Source organism: Arvicola amphibius, chromosome 1, assembly GCF_903992535.2.
Source record: "Arvicola amphibius chromosome 1, mArvAmp1.2, whole genome shotgun sequence".
Lineage (NCBI taxonomy): Eukaryota > Metazoa > Chordata > Mammalia > Rodentia > Cricetidae > Arvicola > Arvicola amphibius.
The window spans coordinates 99,702,082-99,724,068 of record NC_052047.1 but is presented as its reverse complement, the minus strand read 5'-3'; the positions used below and the strand labels follow the sequence as shown (position 1 = coordinate 99,724,068).

The following is a 21,987-nucleotide window of genomic DNA, read 5'->3' as shown; positions in this document are numbered from 1 at the left end:
TCCCAGCATTCTGGAGGCTGAGGCAGGCGGATACACAGAGAAACACTACCTTGAAAAAGCAAAATAAACAAATAAATGAAAATACAAAGTCAAGCAGGAAGCAGGAGGATTGCTATGAGTTCGAGAGCACCGGGACTCATTGAGAACTTGTATATGTGAAAGACAGAGAGAGGGAAAGAAGGAAAGGAGCGACAGATAGACTACAACAAAACAAAACCCCAAATTGGAACCACACCCCTCTGCGCAGGCTGGCTGCGCGTTGCCCTCCACACAGTAGGGGGCGACGGAGAGTTTCTGGAAGGCGGAAGCGGGCGTGCGACTGGGGGCGTGGCCTCCCAGCGGAGCTCGCGATAACTGCGCAGACGCAGCCACCGCTTCCTTTTCCGAATCGCCGCCAAGATGGTGAGTACGCGGGCTCGGCGCTCTCCGCTCTGGTGCATCGGGCGCCATCCGCCCGGGGACGGGGGTCATAGGCCTCAGGGGCGCTGATCGGGGTCTCCGTTGCCCGCTAACCGCGACTCGCGCTCATGCAGGCCGAGGTGGAGCAGAAGAAGAAGCGGACCTTCCGCAAGTTCACCTACCGCGGCGTGGACCTGGACCAGCTGCTGGACATGTCCTAGTAAGCCGGGTGCCGAGGGTCAGACGCGGGGCTCGTGGCCTTCGGGAGCCGGGGAGGGCCCGCCGTCCCCGGGCTGGCCTTGAGCCGCCCCGTCCCTTCTCCCCGCAGTGAGCAGCTGATGCAGCTCTACAGCGCCCGCCAGAGGCGACGCCTCAACCGCGGCCTGCGGCGGAAGCAGCACTCGCTGCTCAAGCGCCTGAGAAAGGCCAAGAAGGAGGCGCCACCCATGGAGAAGCCCGAGGTGGTGAAGACGCACCTGCGGGACATGATCATCCTGCCCGAGATGGTGGGCAGCATGGTGGGCGTGTACAACGGCAAGACCTTCAACCAGGTGGAGATCAAGGTGAGCGGGGGACGGCGGCGGCGGGGAGGCTTCTCCCTCTCCCTCGCTCAGCCGCTCACACTCCGTTCATCCTGACCTGCAGCCAGAGATGATTGGCCACTACCTGGGCGAGTTCTCCATCACCTACAAGCCAGTGAAGCACGGCCGGCCTGGCATCGGTGCCACCCACTCCTCCCGCTTCATCCCCCTCAAGTAGCTGTGGCCAATAAAGACTCTTGTTCAGTCCTCGGAGTCCGCTTTCTTCTGGGGCTCCTGGGAGGAGGGGGGTCATACATAGTCCTCCGCGGTTCCGGGACTCACCTAAGCTGCCCGGCATTCAGGACTGTCTTGTTGGGCAGCACAGTGAGCAGGAAGTCTGGGGGTGCGTGGGGAAGCGGCCACCACAAGACAGCAGGAACTGAAATGAGTGCTGCCGGGAGAGCAGGGTCTGCTGGAGAGCAGCTGTGGGAGGTGGCAGAGGGCCAGTGGTGGCTTGGGTGCTCGACCCTGGGGCCTCCCGGGTCCTGATCCTACACTCCGGGCTGTCCCGCCCATGGGATTCTGACAGGCGCTGCGAGAGGAGCGACTCCTCCTGCCGTGCCCTCCTGAGCGCTGGTTAAAGGCATGCGCTGGAGAGCTTTGGGGGTTAGAGTCGGACAGATTAGCAGGAGACTCTAGCCGCCCGCCCTGCTTGTGCGCTGAAGTGAGCGAGTGCCCACGAAGGCTGAAGAGTTTGGGATCACCTGGAGGGAGTCCGCAGCATGAGCTACCTGCCCGCAGCGCCACCAGGGACTCTTGGGGTGTGAGAGAAGGGCATCCCAAGCCTGGCCCCTCCTATTTGGAGGCAAGCTGTCCTTTGCCAGGCAGGCTGCCTCCCACTCCCATTTTAGCTCCTGACAGAGGCCAGTCCCGTCTTTACAGCGTTACTTTCCATATACATTTCTCTGTCTCCTGTCCGCGCCAGCCCTGCCAGGTCTCTCGGGGTCGCCTGAATCAAAGGAACAAAACCGCAACCTTGCCTTTTTTGGTTATTGAGACAGGGTTTCTCTGTGTAGCCTGAATATTCAGGAACTGTGTAGAGCAAGCTGGCCTCGAACTCCCTAATCCACCTGCCTCTGCCTCCACTACCCAGTGGACTTTTAGCTTTCTTGGTTTTTGCACAAAGACCAGGGGTTCGGACCTAGTTGTCCATTGTACAGGGTCAAGCCGTAGTATGTGTTCCAGGTTTATACATGACCGCCTCAGCAGCTAGGACAGTGTCCCCATTCAGCCGGCCCCTTGATGCCCCTCCCCCGGCTCTCAGAGTGGCACCCAGCAAATGTTGACTTTGTCCACACACGGGTGCAGGGTGTCCCAGCCACAGGGTGGCGCTTTCTAGCTCTCTCCACGTCTCGGTTATTCATGGGCCCCCTCCTTTTTAATTACTGCCCCTTGGACTGTTTCTAATCCTTAGAATCCTCCAGGCCCATCAGAAACGCACTTTTTCGTTGTTCGCAAGCGGGTCCCCGATTTACAATTCCATCTTTAGAGTCTCAGGTCACCCCTCCCCTTAGGGGTGACACCCCCGCCCCCCACCCTTCTGTGCGCAGGCGCAATACTCCCTGCCTCCCGCCTCCATCCCTGCGGCCAAGGGCGGGGCCCGCGCTGTCCAGCAGCCGCAGCTCCATGGGGCTCTTGGGGCTCCTAAGCCTTCTGCACTCAACCTTCTTCGGGGACCAGGTAGGGCACTGGGAGTCCTGGTCGGGGACGAGGGTGTGGATACAGCCAGGTGGGGTCCTGACTGCAAACAGCCGTCCCCTGGGGTCAGCGTGAAGACACCCAGGCTGGAGCAAGCCAGCTTAATGAGTCGGGGGTCTTTCATAGTTGTTCTGGAGATAGTTGCCAAGGAAACCGCCTGGGCATGTGTTTGGGGCTGGGCTCCTCTTCCCTGGGCTCCTCTTCCCTGTGCTGCAGCGACCCCTCCCCCGCCCTGCGCAGGCGCAGACCTTCCTTTTGGGAGCATCCCTCCGCGTGAGAGACCCTCACTTTCCCTCCTCCCCTCTAGAGACCAGTGGTTGGGAGACAGAGGGCTGAAGCTGGGGTACACCGCGCTCAGGGTCCAGCCAGCGCAGAATTCGGGGCCCGACCACGCCCTGCACATTGCTAGGCCTCAGTTTCCCCGTAGACACTACCTGCTCGGTGTCCACAGACTGACATCCCTAAGATTGCAGGGGAAAACTGGGGCACAATCAAGCTGCCCAAGGTCATATGACTGAGCCACAGAAGTGCTTATGCGCCGGGGGTCTGGTGAGTGGCTGCGCCGCAGCCTGCCCCTTCCCAGGGAAGCTGAGGAACATTAGTGTGCTCCAGCATATGCTGCCTCTGCCACCCAGCACAGAGCTCTGTACAAATGAGGAGCAGCTTGTGGTCATGTAGCTGCCCTGTGCCTACTCCACAGCCAGTGCAGCCCACTTGGGGGTCTATGGAGGATGGCTGCATGCCAAGAGGACAGCCGTCAGACTCTGGAGGGCCAGTGTCACAAATCGGGGTCCCAGGGTGCACTGAGCCCACTGGGAAGCCTGGGCACAGTGCACTCGGTACAGGGTCTCCCCCACCATGAAGGTCAGGCCTTGCTTGGATTCTTGGTGACTGGGGCTGAGGGTTGGATTCCAGAGGCTCTTAGGACTTCAGAGTGCCTGGTAACATGGCGTCCAAGTCCATCAGAGGCTCATCCAGCAAGGAGGGGACAGGAAGGAGTAAAGAATGTTCCTGTCTAAGGGTCCCCATAGCCTTCCAACCTCTCCAGAGGCCTGGCTGAAGCTCGGGTGTGATTGAAGCAGTGTACTCTTCCTAGCACTGCCTCAGTGCCTCCATGTGGGAGTGTAAAGTCTCCCTTCCCCCAGCCTTTGCCCGAGAGGACTTGGCACACTGTGGTGTTCTGGAGAAACTGAACAGTCCCGATTTATTCTATAAGGACCACAAGCCAGGCTGGACACCAAGGTCACCCAGGGAGGTGGAGGCAGAACGGAAGTCAAAAGGCTCTGTGTTCTGTAACCCCACCCCACCCTGTTCAACTCTGAGCTGAGTTATGAGGACCCTCCCAGCTCCCCCGACCTTGATGGCTCACCCTGGCTGAATCCCTCCCGCGAACCCCCCCTACAGTGCTTCACGGACACCGCCATGCCTGGACTTCAAGTTGACCGCTTCGCCCCTTTTATTTTTGAGACGAGGTCTCACTCACCTTAGCACAGGCTAACCTCAACCACCATGTAATCTTCCTGCCTCAGCCTCAGTACTGGGATGACAGACATGAAGAAAGCCTTCCCCACTTCCCCGCCTCCCAGGTAGCGAGGACACCACTGCTCAGCCAGCTGCAGGTCCCTGATGAGCCTTGCGTAGGAACCCTTAGTGTCCCCGCTAACTGCTTCTGCTTGGAAATACTGGAGAGTGAGGGGTTCCCCTGCCTTGCCTGGCACCTCCCTGAGATTCCTTCACATCACAGAGTGGCAGAAGTCCTATGGTTTGTCTGTGTCCCCAGATGGGAATGGGGCCGGCAGCCAGAGGGACTGTTTAGACACCAGGCCTGGGCAGTGTGTGTGTGTGTGTGTGTGTGTGTGTGTGTGTGTGTACACACTCACACACCACACAGGTGTGGGCAGTCGCGGGAGATGTGCGATTCCCTGGAACTCCAGTTCCAGGCAGCTGGGAGCCACCGGACCTGGATGTTGGGAGCCGAACTTGTGTTTGCAGGAAGAGTAATATACACTGTTGACTTCTGAGCCATCTTTCCAGCCCAGGCTCTGCGGTTAGCGCCCAGGGGCATCAGGAAGTCAGAGCTGGAGACCTGGGGTGAGATAGAAAGAAACAGGGACAGAGAGACACGGGGAGGAATTGTCACAGGTCCTGGTGCTGTCAGGTGGTGGGGCAGTGAAAGACGCGATTGTCAATCTGTCCCGAATGCCTGCCCATCTCCCAGCCTTCCAAGTCCCAGGTCATTAAGGACCTCAGGGTACTCTGACTTTGCTTGTCCCAAGTCCTTCCTGTCTTGACATCTCCACACCTGGCGGGTGGGTTGAGTAGTAACCTTCCCCCAAGATTTTGGCGTAATATTTGATGCTTTGCATGGGGTTTTGGCTTCAAAGCACACCTTTTCCCTTGATAGGGGTTTATCAATCCCAGTGCCCCCACCCCATCAGCCCCTAAGGAGGCCCGACGCCCCGCGGTCACCACGGGTCCCCGCCCCGGACTGCTATTGGCTGTTGCCATGGCACCAACTCGTCTTCCCGCGCCGCCATTGGCCCAAGCACCTGCATCCCGCATCCTCCCCCGCTTGCTCGCGGTGGTCTCGCCCAGGGCCGGGAGCTGCAGCACCGCACCTTCTGGCCAGGCCGGGATCGGATCGGGCTTTGTCCCTTCGGAACACCCCCCCATTGATCGTGCTGCTGAGATCCCCGGAGACCTAGACACCCCAACTCTGGATTGCAGGTCTAGCCAAGAGGAGGAAGGAGGCCCTGGGCCTCACAGCTAGCCCAGATGCAAGTAAGCGTGCGTCTTCCCCTGCCGCGCCCTGACAGTACTGGCTCAAACGTAGAATAGGAGCTGAGAGGAAACTGAGTCCGGATGAGGCAGGCATCTGAGTCACTATGGCTAGTGCTACACACACACACACACACACACACACACACACACACACACACTCATGGGCTTTAACACCCGGATCCATAGATGATACGTAAGGAGAGGAGAATCAGAGAACAGGATGCTGTGTGGCCCCGGGGAGTTGCTGTGTGCCTCTGGTCTGTTTCTTTACCTCTCTGTAAAGGTTGGGGTGTTGGGATGTCAGGAGTTCGGCGATGAGCCCCCCAGGTGTTTATCTCCCTCCACACCTGTGCCTCCCCCTCTGAGTCAGGAGACCCGCATCCAGTTGCTACATGTCTCCCTGTCTGTCCCCTGCCAAGGTGGCCACCTTGGGGTTAGAGGTAGGTGGGATACCTTTCTGTAGTATTATGTAGGGTGTTGGGGTCACAGGAAAGGTGGCCTCGTGCACCCTGAGGACGTGTGCCTGTAGGGTGCTAGGGTTTTTCCGGCAGGCACTGGGGAGCCATGGGAGGCATCTGAACACCATAACGATGGAATCCTACAGTGAGCCTCGTAGCTTCCTCTGGAGGGGACTGTGTCTTCAGCAGTAGCAAGCAGGAGGACACTGGAGGGGGGGCCTGGTGCAAGGGTGGAGTGGATTCAGCTCGGAGGGCTGGTAGCCCTGTGGGGTCAGGATAACAAGCAACAAAGCGTCCAAATGGGTGGGCACTGTACAATTCCTGCAGAGCCTCATCTCCTCCCCCTGGCTGAGCATGGCATGCTGCCTTCGGCACAAACCCAGGGCTCAATTAAATATGAGCCTTGATCCATGGGTAGAATTTGTGTCAAGGTGAAGCCATTTCTGCCTTGGAAACTCCCATTAGCCCTTTGGGGCAGTCAGGGGTAGATCTTCCGCTCTTCAATGGACACACAGAGACACAGGGAGAGGAGATGTCTGTTTTGTTTGCTTTTACCTTGATCTTTTGAGATTAGAGTCTTAAATAGCTCAGGCTAACTATGAACTCAGTATGTAGCCTAAACTAGCCTTGAATTTTTTGTTTGTTTGTTTTGAGACAGGGTTTCTCTGTGTAGTCCTGGCTGTCCTGGAGCTCACTCTGTAGACCAGGCTGGCCTTGAACTCAGAGATCCACCTGCCTCTGCCTCCTGAGTGCTGGGATGGAGGTGTGTGCCACCACTGCCCAGCTAACTACCTGGACTTGTGAGCATCTCTGCAGGAAGAGTCTGGGTTCTGATTACATTGTCTGCCTTTCCCACTCTTACCACACCCCTAGCCCTAGACCCAAGTTTCTCTCTCCTAGGAACAGCTGAGACTTAGTTCTGTTGTAGGAAGAAGCCAGAAGGCATGGCTAGGCCACAGCCAGTCCTCCAGGCAGGATGGGATGGTGGGAGACTGAGACCCGCAGACATTCGGTGGTCCCCTCCACCCATGCCCTGGGTGACATCAGAGTGGGCTTTCCAGAAAAGGAGAAATTCGTATTAGATCATGTGTGTTCAGGTGTGGGGGGAGCAAAGGAGAAGGTGTCGCCTAAATAGAGTGGGTGTGGTTGATTTGGGATGGAGCCTTAAGGCTGGCAAGGAGAGGGGGCTCCCAAGGAGGAGGAAAAGGAGGAGGCAGGAGAAGAGACGAAACGCCATTGGTGGGCCTCAGACAAAGGCGGAGGGAGGGGGCTTTTGCAGATGGAAGGGAACAAAGACGGAAGGGGGTTGTGGGGTTCAGGGTGGCTGTGGAGGGAGAGCCAAACTGAAGGAGGAGGCACTGGCCAGGAGGACAGAGGTAGGAGGCTGGACATTCGGGAGCACAAAGAGCTGGGCTGTGGCCAAGCTGCCGGGTGGCATGGCGTTCAGGCCAGAGGCTGCTGAGCCACAAACAGACTCTGGAGAGCCTTTCATGAATGGAGGGGGGGGGTGGAGGTGGGGCTTCGGGGGGACTGGCCCAGGGATGACCATGGTGAGTTTGGGTCTATCTCCTGCCCATAGCTCTTTGGCTTTCAGTGTTTTGGGTGAGCTAATGACCCATCCTCCCCAGATGGTCTGCCAGCCTGGGCAATCTGTGCTTTGTTGGGGGATCAGTCCCATCTGCCTGCTGTCTGTCTGTCTGTCTGTCTGTGTCTGTCAGCTTCTCCTGTGTCAGTCTGTGATCCTGATGGCCTCCAGGTGGCCCACCTACCTGCTGACCTGGACTTCCAGAGTGACAGATGTCTGTGTGACCCTCTGTCTGGCTGTCAGTACAGGTGTCCACAAATGTGTCTGTTCACTCGTCGATTCTACTTGTATGTATCGAACGACCCTGTAAGGACTCCCAGCTTCAATTTTCCTCTGTCTCTGTGTCTGTCTGCCTCAGATGCTGGCCAGGTGACTGGTTCACACCAGACAACCATTCCTGCTGAGCACGCCCTGGGGTGGGCGAGAGGGCTGGGCTCAGACCCTGGCCTTTCTGAGGGACACCAGCTCCCACTCTTGTGACCTCCTTGGCCCCAGGCCCTGCAGGAGTTGAAGATGACCAGTTCCATGGCATCGTACGAGCAGCTGGTACGACAGGTGGAGGCCTTGAAGGCAGAGAACACACACTTAAGGCAGGAGCTGAGGGATAATTCCAGCCACCTCTCCAAGCTGGAGACAGAGACTTCGGGCATGAAGGTGAGGGTCTGTGTGACGGGCGTGGCTCAGATGTTTGATGATGTCTTGGGAGGCTGAGAGAGGTCCCCGGGGCAGCCATGATGGCCACAACCCTATTCGCTACCATGCACGCAGGAAGTTCTAAAACACCTTCAGGGCAAGCTGGAGCAGGAGGCGCGGGTGCTGGTGTCTTCCGGGCAGACGGAAGTGCTAGAACAGCTGAAAGGTGAGTGCCTTGCGTTAGGGACTGCCCCATGGCAGGCGGGGACACAGCAGGAGCAGGTGGCTGACCTTCACCCGTGACGCCCCTCCTTTCAGCTCTTCAGACTGACATCAGTAGCCTCTACAACCTAAAGTTCCAGCCCCCAGCCCTGGGCCCGGAGCCTGCCTCCCGGACGCCAGAGGGAAGCCCAGTGCAGGGCTCTGGCCCATCCAAGGACAGTTTCGGGGAGCTGAGCCGGGCCACCATCCGCTTGCTGGAAGAACTGGACCAGGAGCGGTGAGAGCGGAAAGGATCCCGCCCCCAGGGATCTCTATCCTCTGATTGGCTCATTGGCTTGTGGCCCCGCCCCTATTCGTCACACCCACCTCCTGGCTCTTCCACGCCCATCTCCACTGTATTCCTGTCTGGCTGACCCTAGCAGGAGGACAGAGGATATGGGGACATTTCTGGCAAAGGGAAAGGCTCCTGGCAGACACCCCCCACCCCAGTCGGAGACATACAGGCGTCTCTAGGGACAGAGTCAAATCCAAAGTCAGGGCTCAGAATCAGGCCTAATGCCAGAGATTCTCAAGGAGGCCTTTGTTGATGGAAGGACAGAAGCCCAAACATTCTGGGCCTAGGGCCAGTGGGGGGGGGGGCAGCGCTGGAGCCTGGGCTCAGCCCGTCCGGGTTGCATGAGGTCCGCCTGATGGGCAGCCGAAAATCAACTCAACCTAAGTCAGCTATGTGCAACTTCCGGCCTCAGATTTCCACTCCATAAAATGGGGATAGATTTTTGCTGATTGCTTTTTTTTTTTTTGGCTCCCCAAACTATTTATTTCTTTGGGGAGCACCATGGCTTGTGTGTTATTGTCAGCGGACACCAGGATTCAGTGGCCAGGCTTGGTGACATGTGCCCCTGCCCATCTAGCTACTCCGCCAGCCAAGAGAGGGATCTGAGCATCCAGTCCAGGCTAGTGAGGCTCCCCGCCCAGCCTCCTGGGCGCCGTGGGGACAGTTAGGAAGAGGGCTTCTGGGCCGGAGAGCTGGTATGTGTGAACAGGAGGAGGTGAGCACTCCAGAGCCCTGCGGCCTCTTGGGTCTTCCTAGAATTCCCTTTGCTTTGTTTCCTTTTTATCTTTTTATTTATTGAGACAGGATCTCTCTACACAGCCTTGGCTAGCTTGGAAGTAGCTCTTATAGCCCAGACTGGCCTCAAACTCACAGAGATCCTCATGCCTCAGCCTCCCACGGGATTGCTTTTTTGCACTTCCAATTAGCTTCTCCCTCCCACTCATCCAGTTTCTTCCAGTGCCCACCTCAGAGCTGGGAGTAGGGGTGGGGGGGGTCCTTGCAAATGTCACCTATAAGAAGATACCCTGCACCCCTACCCCAGATGCTTCCTGCTGAACGAGATCGAGAAAGAGGAGAAGGAAAAGCTGTGGTATTACTCTCAGCTGCAGGGCCTGTCAAAGCGTTTGGATGAGCTGCCACACGTTGACACGGTGAGACCCCGGGGGCACCTAGCGAAGATGGGGGAACAGGGTGTGTGTGACGGGGAGGCCGGCCCCGGATGCGCCTCACCGCAGCCTGTGCCCCCTCCCAGCAGTTCTCGATGCAGATGGATCTCATCCGGCAACAGCTGGAGTTCGAGGCCCAGCACATTCGCTCGCTGATGGAGGAGCGTTTCGGCACCTCGGACGAGATGGTGCAGCGCGCGCAGGTGCCGGGTGCACACGCGGGCATCAGGAGTGGAGAGCTGGCTGAATGGGAGGAGTCAAGGAGGGGTGGAGGTAGCCAAGCAAGCAAGCTTGCCTTCCCCCTTTCTGGTTTCTAGATCCGAGCTTCGCGCCTGGAGCAGATTGACAAGGAGCTGTTGGAGGCCCAGGACCGGGTGCAGCAGACCGAGCCTCAGGTACCAAGACAAGCAGAGCTAGGGCCGAAGGGGTGATGACCGATGTCTGTCGACTCAGTGACAGTTCCCTAGTCTGCGCCCAGGAGGTGGGCAGTGCAGACTGAACCCCCTAGGCCTCATGTTCTCCCTGCAGGCTCTGCTGGCAGTGAAGCCTGTGTCGGTGGAGGAGGACCAGGAGCCGGAAGTCCCCACGCACCCTGAGGATGGCACCCCTCAGCCTGGCAACAGCAAGGTGAGAAGGGAAAATCTGAGCTTGGGCTGCCAGTGGCGTCCAGTGAGGGCCCCCAGGCAACCCCGGGTTGATGGAGACTCAACCTGGACAGAGGCTCTCTCTCTCTCTGTGAGGCAAGAGGTCTTTGTTCTGGGACAGAGTCCCACTGTGGAGCCCTGGCTGGTCTGGAACTCACTGTGTAGACAAGGCTGGTTTCAGACTTAAATCTGCCTGCCTCTGCTTCCTGCTTGCTGGGGTTAAAGTGCCCTGCTTAGTGTGGGCTCCTTGGGGGACGGTCATGTTTTGATGTAATGAGGTTAGAAGACAACTTGCAGGAGTCGGTTCTCCCCTTCCGTTACCTTCCGAGCCTTCATGCGGCCCACGGGCCGGCCGGCTCTTGAAGGGGAGCGGCCAACAGTGGTGGAGCGCGGTTCCCGCTGCCAGTTTGCACTCATCCCATGTCGCCCTACAGGTGGAGGTGGTGTTCTGGCTTCTATCCATGTTGGCAACACGCGACCAGGAAGATACAGCGCGCACATTGCTGGCCATGTCCAGCTCGCCTGAGAGCTGTGTAGCCATGCGCCGCTCAGGCTGCCTGCCACTGTTACTCCAGATACTTCATGGCGCTGAGACCGGGGCTGGGGGACATGCGGGGACCCCCGGCACACCTGGTGCCAAAGATGCACGCATGCGCGCCAACGCAGCCCTGCACAACATTGTTTTCTCCCAGCCTGATCAGGGCCTGGCGCGCAAGGAGATGCGTGTGCTGCACGTGCTGGAGCAGATACGAGCCTACTGTGAGACCTGCTGGGACTGGCTGCAGGCGCGCAACAGCAGGACTGAGGGTGGTGCAGGAGACGGTGAGTGGGAAGCACCTGCACAGCAACCAGCTGCGCACCTTGTCAGCTGTGTGAGCTGAGTCCAAGGGACAGTGGGGCAAAGGAACACACAAAATACTCTCTACCTCTGACCACGCCCCCATCCCCTCACTAGAGGATTCTGGGTGGGGCTCCACCCTGGCCACGCCCTCAGCCCCTCACTGGGGATTCTAGCAGGCACTGTACTGCTGGGACAGGCCACCAGCCCTCCTAATTTGTCCAGACTGGCCTTGAACCTGTGGCTCTCCCTCCTTCGCTCTGGGGCGCTGAAGTCACAGGCCTGTGCTACAGCACAGCGGCAGGTTTCCTTCACCCGTCTCTGCTGTGCAGTTATATAAGTGACAGCAGCTCCACAGCCATGAGATGGACATCTGTATAGGACACCATTACTCAGCAAGTGTGTGACATTACACAGATTTTGAAGCATTAGAGCATGGGGAGAGGCAAAGGAGAATTCGGGTATCACTACCGGAATGAGACTCTAACTTTGCCACTGCCCACAGCCCCTGTGCCCATCGAGCCTCAGATCTGCCAGGCTACCTGTGCGGTGATGAAGCTGTCCTTTGATGAGGAATACCGTCGGGCTATGAATGAGCTAGGTGAGCTCCCTCCACCCCACCCCCTCCTGGGCCTTACACAGCGGTTGACTGACCCCTCTGGATGCCATAGTACAGAGCATGGATCGGACCCTATAAGAACAGGGAAAGAAGTCTGGCAGTGGTGGTGGCGCACGCCTTTAATCCCAGCACTCTAGAGGCAGAGGCAGGTGGATCTCTGTGAGTTCAAGGCCAGCCTGGTCTACAGAACAAGTTCCAGGAAGCCAGGGCTACACAGAGAAACCCTGTCTTGAAAAACCAAACCAAATAAAACAAAAGACCTGGGAAAGTGGTCCACATAGGATGGAGAGACAGCCACACTGGGCCAGCCTTGTCCTCTCCGCCTCACCTGTCTTCCTTCCCCTCCGACAGGGGGGCTGCAGGCTGTGGCAGAGCTACTGCAGGTGGATTACGAGATGCATAAGATGACCCGGGATCCGCTCAACCTTGCCCTGCGACGCTATGCTGGCATGACTCTCACCAACCTCACCTTCGGAGACGTCGCCAACAAGGTTCTGGGGGAAGGAGGAGGATGGGCGGGGCTTAGGTGTCCTCTTGAGGCTTTCCCCACGTCACCCCAGCCTGGGTGTGGCCCTGAGAGGTGGGGAGTCACTTCGGGCATACAGAGGGGCAGAAGCTGGCAAGAGTTTCTCTTGGGCTCACGCGCACACCGGCAAGGACAACTGTCTGCAGACTTGAGACCTCTGGGCTGGCAAAGTTCAGCGGCCTCTTCCTGTGGGGCATCACTTTCGTCTGCATACCCATGAGGAAGGGAGAGAAAGAGCAGGGGAGCCTCTTGCTGCCACTGCTGGGACAGCAACTGTGTTGTGTCAATCCCAACAGGCCACACTGTGTGCCCGTCGAGGCTGCATGGAAGCCATTGTGGCTCAGCTGGCCTCCGAGAGCGAGGAGCTGCATCAGGTACCGGGGGCAGGGTGGGAGTGGGTGACTCCCACATGATCCCTTCCGTGAGTAATACCTCTGGGTCCTCTGTGACTGCCATCCTGGCCAGGTCGTGTCCAGTATCCTGCGTAATCTGTCGTGGAGGGCCGACATCAACAGCAAGAAGGTGCTGAGGGAAGTGGGCAGCATGACCGCCCTCATGGAGTGTGTGCTGCGGGCCTCAAAGGTGAGCATGGGTGGCAGGGGATTGGAGACGTCAGAGGAAGTCACCACAGCCACTGTCATGAGACACAGGCTCAGAATAGGGAGACCCTGGGGAAAATTAGGTAAACTGGAAAGTGAGTCCGGGGCTCCCAATCTAAAGTTCTGAAACCTCCAGCCCTAAACCACACTGCTGAGCAACCCCAGCCGCTCTCTGGGGATTCTAGGTGGGGCTCCACCCTGACCACGCCCCCAGCCCCTCACTGGGGGACTTTAGGGGAGCTTTACCCTGACCACGCCCCTCACCCCTCACTGGGGATTCTGGGGGGGCTCTACCATAGAGCAACTTTCATAGCATTCTTTTAAACATATTATTCATATTAGATATTCCAGGCTGTCCTGGAACTTGCAATCCTTCTGCCTCAGCCTCCAGAGTGCAGGACAGGCCTGTACCACCAGGCTTGGCGGTTGATCTTTTGGGAAATCTCTGTGGCCCCTCATGTTGACCATCCTTCCCTCCCATCGCAGGAGTCCACTCTGAAGAGCGTGCTTAGTGCTCTGTGGAATCTGTCTGCACACAGCACGGAGAACAAGGCAGCAATTTGCCAGGTGGACGGTGCACTGGGTTTCCTGGTGAGCACGCTCACCTACCGTTGCCAAGGGAACTCCCTGGCAGTTATCGAGAGCGGTGGTGGGATCCTGCGCAATGTGTCAAGCCTCATTGCCACCCGAGAGGACTACAGGTCAGTCTCTGCTATGATTTGCCTGGCTATGTACCAAGAGGCTCATCTTTGAAGATGTAACACACAGTGTCTTAGGACTCTATGGTAAACACCACAAGAGGGTTCATTTGACCCACATGTTCTGATCACTGCCCATCCTTGAGGGAAGACAGGATCTCAGGGCAGACGCAGAGGCAGGAACCATGGAGGTGTGCTGCTTACTGCTTGCTCAGCCTGCTTCCTTGTACATCGGGACCACAGGCCCAGGGTGGCCCATTCACCATGGCTGGGCCCTCCCTCTTCATCTAGAAAATTCCCACAGACCAACCTGATGGGGCCCTCACCTGGGCTGTGTCTAGGCTCACATCCAGGTGACAAAGTGGATTACAAAAAACAGCACAGGAAGATTACATGGGAGGCCTGGCCTGAGGGCACACACCTTTAATCCTGGCACCAGGAAGGCAGAGGCGGGGGTTCTCAGTGAGTTCAAGGCCAGTTGTTCCCCACTGAGGCAAGTTTTCTTTGTAGCCCTGGCTGTTCTGGAACTCACTCTGTAGACCAGACTGGCCTCAAACTCAAGGATCCACCAGCCTCTGCTTCCCACATGCTGGGACTAAAGGTGTGCGCCAGCCAGCACCGGGCCCTAGACTGCGTAAGTTAAAATGGTATTGTTGGTGCTGGAGAAATAATTCAGTGGTTAAACCACTGGCTGCTCTTGCAGAGGATCTGTGTTTGGTTCCCAGCAGCTGCAACCATCTGTATGTAACTCCAGCTCCGAGAATTCCGTGCCCTCTTTTTGCCTTTGTTGGCACCAGGCACATGTAGTGGGAGCACAGACAAAACACCCGTACACATAGAATAAAATAAACCGTGTTGTTAAGTAATGTTCATAATAGGGGTGTGGCAAGGCATGCTCCTGAACCCAGCACCTGGGAAGCACAGGCTAGCCGGGACTAACACATGAGATGCTTTCAAGAAAGAAAAAGAAAGAAAGAAAGAAAGAAAGAAAGAAAGAAAGAAAGAAAGAAAGGAAGGAAGGAAAGAAAGAAAATAAATATAAATAAAATAAAGAAAACTAAAGAAAAGAAAGAAACAAAGAAGAGAGGAGAAAGGGTGGGTAGGATGGAGTACTAGGTGCTAACCTGAGTTTAGTTCTCAGCATTAGATTGGGCAGCTCACCACCTGTAACTCCAGTTCCAAAGCTCTCTAGCATTGGTGGGGATTGCACACACATGGTGCACAGACTTCCATACAGGCAAAATACCCTTCCTTACACATGTGATAAAATCATTAATTAGCTGGGCAGTGGTGGCGCACACCTTTAATCCCATCACTCAGGATGCAGAGGTAGGCGGGTCTCTGTAAGTTCCAGGCCAGCCTGGTCTACAGAGCAAGTTCCAGGACAGCCAGGGCAGTTACACTAAGAAACCCTGTCTCAAAAACCAAAGGTAAGGGCTGGGGAGGTGGCTCAGGGGTTAAAAGCACTAACTGCTCTTTCATCAGAGGCCCTGGGTTCAATTCCCAGCACCCACATGGCTGCTCACAGCTGTAACTCCAAGATCTCTATTACCCTCATGCATACAGGCAAAACACCAATGCAAATAAATAAGAAAAAGTAAATAAAAATAAGACCAAGTAAGTTTTTAAAGATTTATTTATTATATATACAATATTCTGCCTGTATGTATCCCTGTGGGCCAGAAGAGGGCACCAGATCTCAGTACAGATGGCTGTGAGCCACCATGTGGTTGCTGGGAATTGGAGTCAGGACCTCTGGAAGAGCAGCCAGTGCTCTTAACCTCTGAGCCATCTCTCCAGCCCCATAAGTTTTAAAAACAAACAAGCTAAATAAATAACAAGGGTATGATGGTACGGGACACACACGTATGAACCTGACACAGGGAGGGCAGCGCTAGCTAGCAATTGATTTTAAAGTTCGCCTCGGCCTCCTCAAAACAAAACCTAACAACTGAGCATGTCACGCCGTGTGGGGCAGCTATGCTTATGCTACTGCTATTTCATTTTTCTCAAATTCAAATATGCGCCCAATCTAGCGGGTCCATTCTGATGGTAGGCGTGACAGGGGTGTGGCTAAGTGTGACTGGCAGGGTGGGCGTAACTAGGCTATCTGCTCATAGCAATAGAGGTAGATGTGGTTGAACAGGGGTCTGACAGGTGGCGTGGGCGTGTCTAGGCCAAGCAGGCAGGGTGGGCGTGGCTAGGGCACACCAGGCAGGGTGGGCGTGGCTAGGGCATAGCAGGCAGGGTGGGAGTGGCAGGCAAGGTGAGCGTGCCCAAGCTGGGAGCTGCGCTGGTGACCTCGGGGTATAGCGGATATGGGTTGGGTGGCAGCATGACCTGATTTGCAGTATGGTGTGGATGGTGAGCTCCACAGGGCTGGGGTACCCAAGCCCACCTTCCTTGTGCTCCGGGCTCCCCCAGGCAGGTGCTCCGCGATCACAACTGCCTACAAACACTGCTGCAGCACCTCACGTCGCACAGCCTGACCATCGTGAGCAACGCCTGTGGCACACTCTGGAACCTGTCGGCCCGCAGCCCCCGGGACCAGGAACTGCTGTGGGACCTGGGGGCTGTGGGCATGCTGCGCAACCTCGTGCACTCTAAACACAAGATGATTGCCATGGGCAGTGCCGCCGCTCTGCGGAACCTGCTGGCCCACCGACCTGCCAAGTACCAGGCAGCGGCTACGGCCATCTCCCCGGGCACCTGCGTGCCCAGCCTGTATGTCCGCAAGCAGAGGGCACTGGAAGCTGAATTGGACACCCGGCGCCTGGCGCATGCGCTGGGCCACCTGGAGAAGCAGGGTCTGCCTGAGGTAGAGACCACTTCAAAGAAGCCCCTGCCACCCCTTCGCCACCTAGACGGGCTGGTGCAGGACTATGCCTCTGACTCTGGCTGCTTTGATGATGATGACGCGCCGTCTCTGGCTGCTGCGGCCACCACAGCCGAGCCTGCCAGCCCGGCGGTGCTGTCTATGTTCCTTGGCAGTCCCTTTCTTCAGGGCCAGGCACTGGCCCGCAGTCAACCTGCCCGCCAGAGTGGCCTAGAAGCCGAGAAGGAGGCTGGTGGGGAGGCCGCTGTGGCTGCCAAAGCTAAGGCCAAGCTGGCGTTGGCAGTGGCACGGATCGACCGACTGGTGGAGGACATCTCTGCCCTGCACACCTCATCAGACGACAGCTTCAGCCTCAGCTCTGGGGACCCTGGGCAGGAGGCACCAAGGGAGGGTCGTGCCCAGTCCTGCTCGCCATGCCGGGGCACTGAGGGTGGGCGGCGTGAGGCCAGCAGCCGGGCACACCCTCTGCTGAGGCTCAAGGCGGCCCACACCAGCCTCTCCAATGACAGCCTGAACAGTGGTAGCACAAGCGATGGCTATTGTCCCCGGGAACACATGCGGCCCTGCCCATTGGCTGCACTGGCTGAGCACCGTGATGATCCTTTGCGCGGGCAGACTCGGCCCAGCCGGCTGGACCTGGACCTGCCCAGCCGGGCTGAACTGCCTGCCAGGGACACGGTGGCCGCTGATGCCCGCGTGTGTACCATCAAGCTATCCCCAACTTATCAGCATGTGCCACTGCTCGACGGTGCCACTGGGACAGGCACCAAACCCCTCGCTGGACCCGGAGCCTCCCCAGGAGCTCGGAAACATGCGTGGATACCTGCAGAGAGCCTGAGCAAAGTCCCCGAGAAACTGGTGACCTCTCCGCTGCCCGCTGCTAGCAAGGTGCTGCAGAAGCTGGTGGCACAGGATGGGCCCATGTCACTCTCCCGGTGCAGCTCACTGTCCTCTCTGTCTTCCACTGGCCGTGCTGGCCCCAGCCAAATTGGGAACCTCGATGACAGTGATTCATCCCTGGAGGGGCTGGAGGAGACCGGCCCTGGTGAGGCGGAGCTGGATGGAGCGTGGCAAGCGTCCGGGTCCACCTCTTTGCCCATGTCCATCCCAGCCCCCCGCCGGGGCTGCAGTCGAGGTCTTGGGGTGGAGGATGCGACACCATCCAGTTCATCGGAGAACTGCGTCCAGGAGACACCCTTGGTCCTGAGCCGCTGTAGTTCTGTGAGCTCTCTGGGCAGCTTCGAGAGCCGCTCCATTGCCAGCTCCATTCCCAGTGACCCGTGCAGTGGCCTGGGCAGTGGCACAGTGAGTCCCAGTGAGCTGCCAGACAGCCCTGGGCAGACTATGCCACCGAGCCGCAGCAAGACGCCACCAGCGCCTCCCGGCCAGCCTGAGACCAGCCAGTTCAGCCTGCAGTGGGAGAGCTACGTGAAGCGCTTCCTAGACATTGCAGACTGTCGGGAGCGATGCCAGCCTCCCTCTGAGCTGGACGCAGGCAGCGTGCGCTTCACAGTAGAGAAGCCAGACGAGAACTTCTCCTGTGCTTCCAGCCTCAGCGCGCTAGCCCTGCATGAGCTGTATGTTCAGCAGGACGTGGAACTGCGCCTGAGGCCACCAGCCTGCCCAGAGCGTGCAGGGGGTGGTGGGGGACACCACCGGAGGGATGAGGCTGCCTGCCGCATGGACTGCCCAGCACCCGTTGGTTCTCGGGCTCGGTCAGCGGTTGATAAAGAGTTGGAGGTACTGCGTGAATGTCTGGGGGCAGCCATGCCCGCCCAGCTCCGCAAGGTGGTCTCTGCCTTGGTGCCCGGCCGCCGCGCACTGCCAGTCCCCGTGTACATGTTAGTGCCGGCCCCGGCTCGGGACGATGACTCTGGCACTGACTCCGCCGAGGGCACACCTGTCAACTTCTCCAGTGCTGCATCGCTCAGTGATGAGACCTTACAGGGACCCTCCAGGGACAAGCAGGGAGGGCGTGGAGAAAGGCAGAAACCCACAGGTCGTCCCGCCCCTGCCCGGCAGGTCCGTGGGCACCGACCCAAAGCAGCGGGCGCTGGTAAGAGTACAGAGCACACCCGAGGGGCCGGGAGGAACCGGGCACGATTGGAGTTACCCCTCAGCAGGCCACAGAGTGCTCGATCCAACAGGGATGGCTCATGCCAGCCCCGGACCCGTGGGGACGGTGCTCTGCAGTCACTGTGCCTCACAACACCCACAGAGGAAGCCGTGTACTGCTTCTATGACTCTGATGAGGAGCCCCCAGCCACGGCACCACCACCCCGGCAGGCGTCTGCCATCCCACGGGCTCTTAAGCGTGAGAAACCCACAGGCAGGAAGGAGACCCCATCCAGGGCATTACAGCCTGCCACACCACCTGTGAGGGCTCAGCCCAGACTAATCGTGGATGAGACTCCACCCTGCTATTCCTCAGCTAGCTCCCTCAGTGAGCCTGAGGCCTCTGAACAGCCGTCCACCCATCCCCGAGGCTGGGAACAGGCAGCCACCAAGGACCCTGGCCTGGGCAGTAAACGGGACAGCTCTCCTAGCCCACGGGCGGAGGAGGAACTACTGCAGAGGTGTGTCAGCTTAGCCCTGCCCAGGTGCCGAACCCAAGTACCTGGCTTGCGAAGTCGCAAGCCCAGAGCTGCGCGGTCTGACGTGCCGACCACTGAGATTCCCCGGAAATGCCGTGAGGAGGTGCCTGGCTCTGATCCAGCCTCCGACTTAGACAGTGTTGAGTGGCAGGCCATCCAGGAGGGTGCGAACTCCATCGTCACGTGGCTGCACCAGGCAGCAGCCAAGGCCAGCCTGGAGGCATCTTCTGAGTCTGACTCTCTCTTGTCTTTGGTGTCTGGGCTGTCAGCAGGCTCCACTTTACAGCCCTCGAAACCCAGGAAAATGCCAAACTCTGGGGCGGAGACTGGGGGTGTCTGGCGTCCAGAGAAACGTGGTGCAACTTCCACCAAGATCAGCGGGAGTCCGCGGTGTCCTAGTGGCCCCGAGAAGCCAAAGGGTACCCAGAAAATGATGGCAAGGGGGCCAGGAATGCTTCGGGGACGGACAGTGATCTACACAGCCAGCCCAGCCTCCCGAGCTCAGTCCAAAGGAGTTTCCGGCCCTTGTACCACACCTAAGATGGGAACATCTGGTACTATTCAGGCAGAAACTGCCACCAAAACCCCCAGCCCTGGACAGCAGCGTTCACGGAGCCTCCACCGGCCAGGTAAGATCTCAGAGCTGGCAGCCTTGAGCCAGCCACCAAGGAGTGCGACCCCTCCAGCCCGCCTCGTCAAGACGCCATCCTCAAGCTCCTCACAGACTTCGCCAGCCTCCCAGCCCCTACCCAGGAGGTCTCCACTGGCCACTCCAACTGTAGGGCCTCTGCCTGGCCCTGGAGGGTCCCCCGTGCCTAAGTCACCGGCCCGGGCCCTTTTGGCTAAGCAACACAAGACCCAGAAGTCACCTGTTCGGATCCCATTCATGCAAAGACCAGTCAAGCGAGGGCCGCCACCACTGGCCAGGCCATCTCCAGAGTCTGGACCTAGGGGAAGAACGGGGGCTGAGGGGGCTTCTGCAGTGCGTGGTGGTCGCCTGGGCCTAGTGCGCATAGCCTCAGCCCGCTCCAGTGGCAGCGAGTCCTCAGACCGCTCGGGCTTTCGCAGGCAGCTGACCTTCATCAAGGAATCCCCGGGTCTTCTTCGTCGCCGCAGATCGGAGCTGTCCTCTGCAGACTCCACAGCCTCCACCTCCCAGAATGCTTCGCCCCGCCGCGGACGGCCTGCGCTCCCTGCTGTCTTCCTCTGCTCCTCTCGCTGTGATGAGTTGCGCGCGTCCCCACGGCAGCCCCTGGCGCCACAGAGGGCCCCGCAGGCCAAGCCAGGTCTTGCTCCACGTGCGCCCAGGCGCACCAGCTCTGAGAGCCCCTCCCGCCTGCCTGTGCGGGCACCTCCTGGGCGGCCTGAGACAGTCAAGCGGTATGCGTCCCTGCCACACATCAGCGTCGCCCGCAGGCCAGATAACACTGTCTCTGTGCCCACCATCCATGCCAATACCACTCGCCGGGGAAGTGATGGAGAGACCAGGCCGCTACCCAGGGTGGCTGCACCTGGTACCACCTGGCGTCGTATCAAAGATGAAGATGTCCCCCACATCCTTCGTAGCACACTGCCTGCCACTGCCCTACCCCTCAGGGGTCCATCACCTGAGGATAGCCCTGCTGGGACTCCACAGCGCAAGACCAGTGACGCAGTGGTACAAACAGAGGATGTTACCACCCCTAAGACCAACTCCAGCACTTCGCCCAGCCTGGAAAGCAGGGACCCCCCTCAGGCTCCAGCCAGCGGCTCTGCGGCTCCATTGGGCAGTGATGTGGACGGGCCAGCCCTCACCAAGCCACCTGCCTCAGCGCCCTTCACCCACGAGGGTCTGAGTGTTGTCATGGGGGGCTTTCCAACCAGCAGGCATGGGTCCCCCAGCAGGGCTGCACGAGTTCCCCCCTTCAACTACGTGCCCAGCCCTATGGTGGTGGCCACAGTGGCCAGCGACTCTGCCGTGGAGAAAGCCCCTGTCGCCTCTCCAGCCAGCCTCCTGGAGTAGTGGGTGTAGGCCAACCTTCTGGAACATTCTCTCTTTGCCCCGTGGCACAGTCTGGCTTCCCAGGGGGGCTTGCTCTCCAGATGACCTGAGTAGGCACAGCTATGCCCTCAGAGCTCCTGTCCAGCTCACATCTCTGCACGTTAGAGCCAGCCCTTGCTTCTATGCCTGGGGCTTGAGAGGATTGGTTGTAGACAGGCATAGGGCACACACACAGCACCGTTTTCTGAGGGACAGTAACTGCAGGCACTATGCAGGATCTGCCCTGGGCTGCACCCAGTGGGTGGGCGGGCACGGGGCTGTGGTGGGGGGAGTGAGATCCCGGCAGCTGGCGCTCCCTCAGCCCTGCACAGCCTGTAATTAGTGCTGGGGTAATTGGTTAATGAGGACTCTGCCAGGTGTGTTTGCCTTCCCAGAGGCAGCTGAGCAGTGCTGGGTGAGGGGCGTGGCCAAGCTGCTCACCAAGCATTCCTTCATCATGGCTGCAGAGAGATCACCAAGGGTGACGCTGGGGACCCGCTGGCCCTGTGTCCCTTCAGAGGAGAGACTAGTTCTGGGGACACACTGGCTGCCAGCTGGGCGGCTCTGGGGGCTCAAGGGAGCAGGCCTAGGCAGCCAGCGTCTGTGGGGAGGAGCCTGGTCCTTCCCACGGAAGTGTCAGGGCGTAGGATCCTCATCCCTGGCTTGCCCAGTCTGGAATCCAGGTGGGAAGCCCGGGGCTGCTGTGGAAAACAGGGATCAAGATGGAGGCTGATAAAGAGCGAGGTAGGCAGGACT

The 21,987-nt window shown here is 58.5% G+C and overlaps 2 protein-coding genes across 4 annotated transcripts; both read left to right on the top strand.

Annotated features, from left to right (window-relative positions):
* The first annotated feature begins 328 nt into the window (after positions 1 to 328).
* Positions 329 to 1,187, top strand: Rps15 (ribosomal protein S15). The gene is made up of 4 exons (XM_038348676.1): positions 329 to 402; positions 534 to 619; positions 728 to 962; positions 1,045 to 1,187. The coding sequence occupies exons 1-4, from the start codon at positions 400 to 402 to the stop codon at positions 1,156 to 1,158; spliced, it is 438 nt and encodes a 145-aa protein (XP_038204604.1). The 5' UTR covers positions 329 to 399; the 3' UTR covers positions 1,159 to 1,187.
* A 1,419-nt stretch (positions 1,188 to 2,606) lies between these two features.
* Apc2 (APC regulator of WNT signaling pathway 2) lies at positions 2,607 to 21,213 on the top strand. Of its 3 annotated transcripts, none has more exons than XM_038311216.1 (15): positions 2,607 to 2,660; positions 7,998 to 8,156; positions 8,271 to 8,361; positions 8,454 to 8,634; positions 9,734 to 9,842; positions 9,947 to 10,060; positions 10,175 to 10,252; positions 10,386 to 10,484; positions 10,936 to 11,323; positions 11,845 to 11,940; positions 12,310 to 12,449; positions 12,781 to 12,858; positions 12,950 to 13,066; positions 13,570 to 13,784; positions 16,206 to 21,213. In XM_038311216.1, exons 1-15 carry the CDS (start codon positions 2,607 to 2,609, stop codon positions 21,211 to 21,213), a joined length of 6,927 nt encoding a protein of 2,308 aa, XP_038167144.1. The 3 variants fall into 3 exon arrangements, with proteins under 3 accessions (XP_038167144.1, XP_038167135.1, XP_038167153.1); XM_038311207.1 differs by having other exon boundaries at positions 9,944 to 10,060; XM_038311225.1 differs by lacking the exon at positions 2,607 to 2,660 and having other exon boundaries at positions 8,016 to 8,156; positions 10,936 to 11,308.
* The last annotated feature ends 774 nt before the right edge of the window (positions 21,214 to 21,987 follow it).

Excerpts from the sequence above, each read along its gene's own strand:
- Rps15 (XM_038348676.1), top strand. Across the intron at positions 620-727 it reads CAGCTGCTGGACATGTCCTA|TGAGCAGCTGATGCAGCTCT; the intron begins GTAAGCCGGGTG and ends TTCTCCCCGCAG. Across the intron at positions 963-1,044 it reads TCAACCAGGTGGAGATCAAG|CCAGAGATGATTGGCCACTA; the intron begins GTGAGCGGGGGA and ends CCTGACCTGCAG.
- Apc2 (XM_038311207.1), top strand. The coding sequence starts at position 2,607 with ATGGGGCTCTTGGGGCTCCTAAGCCTTCTGCACTCAACCTTCTTCGGG. Across the intron at positions 9,843-9,943 it reads AGCTGCCACACGTTGACACG|CAGTTCTCGATGCAGATGGA; the intron begins GTGAGACCCCGG and ends GCCCCCTCCCAG. Across the intron at positions 10,253-10,385 it reads TGCAGCAGACCGAGCCTCAG|GCTCTGCTGGCAGTGAAGCC; the intron begins GTACCAAGACAA and ends TTCTCCCTGCAG.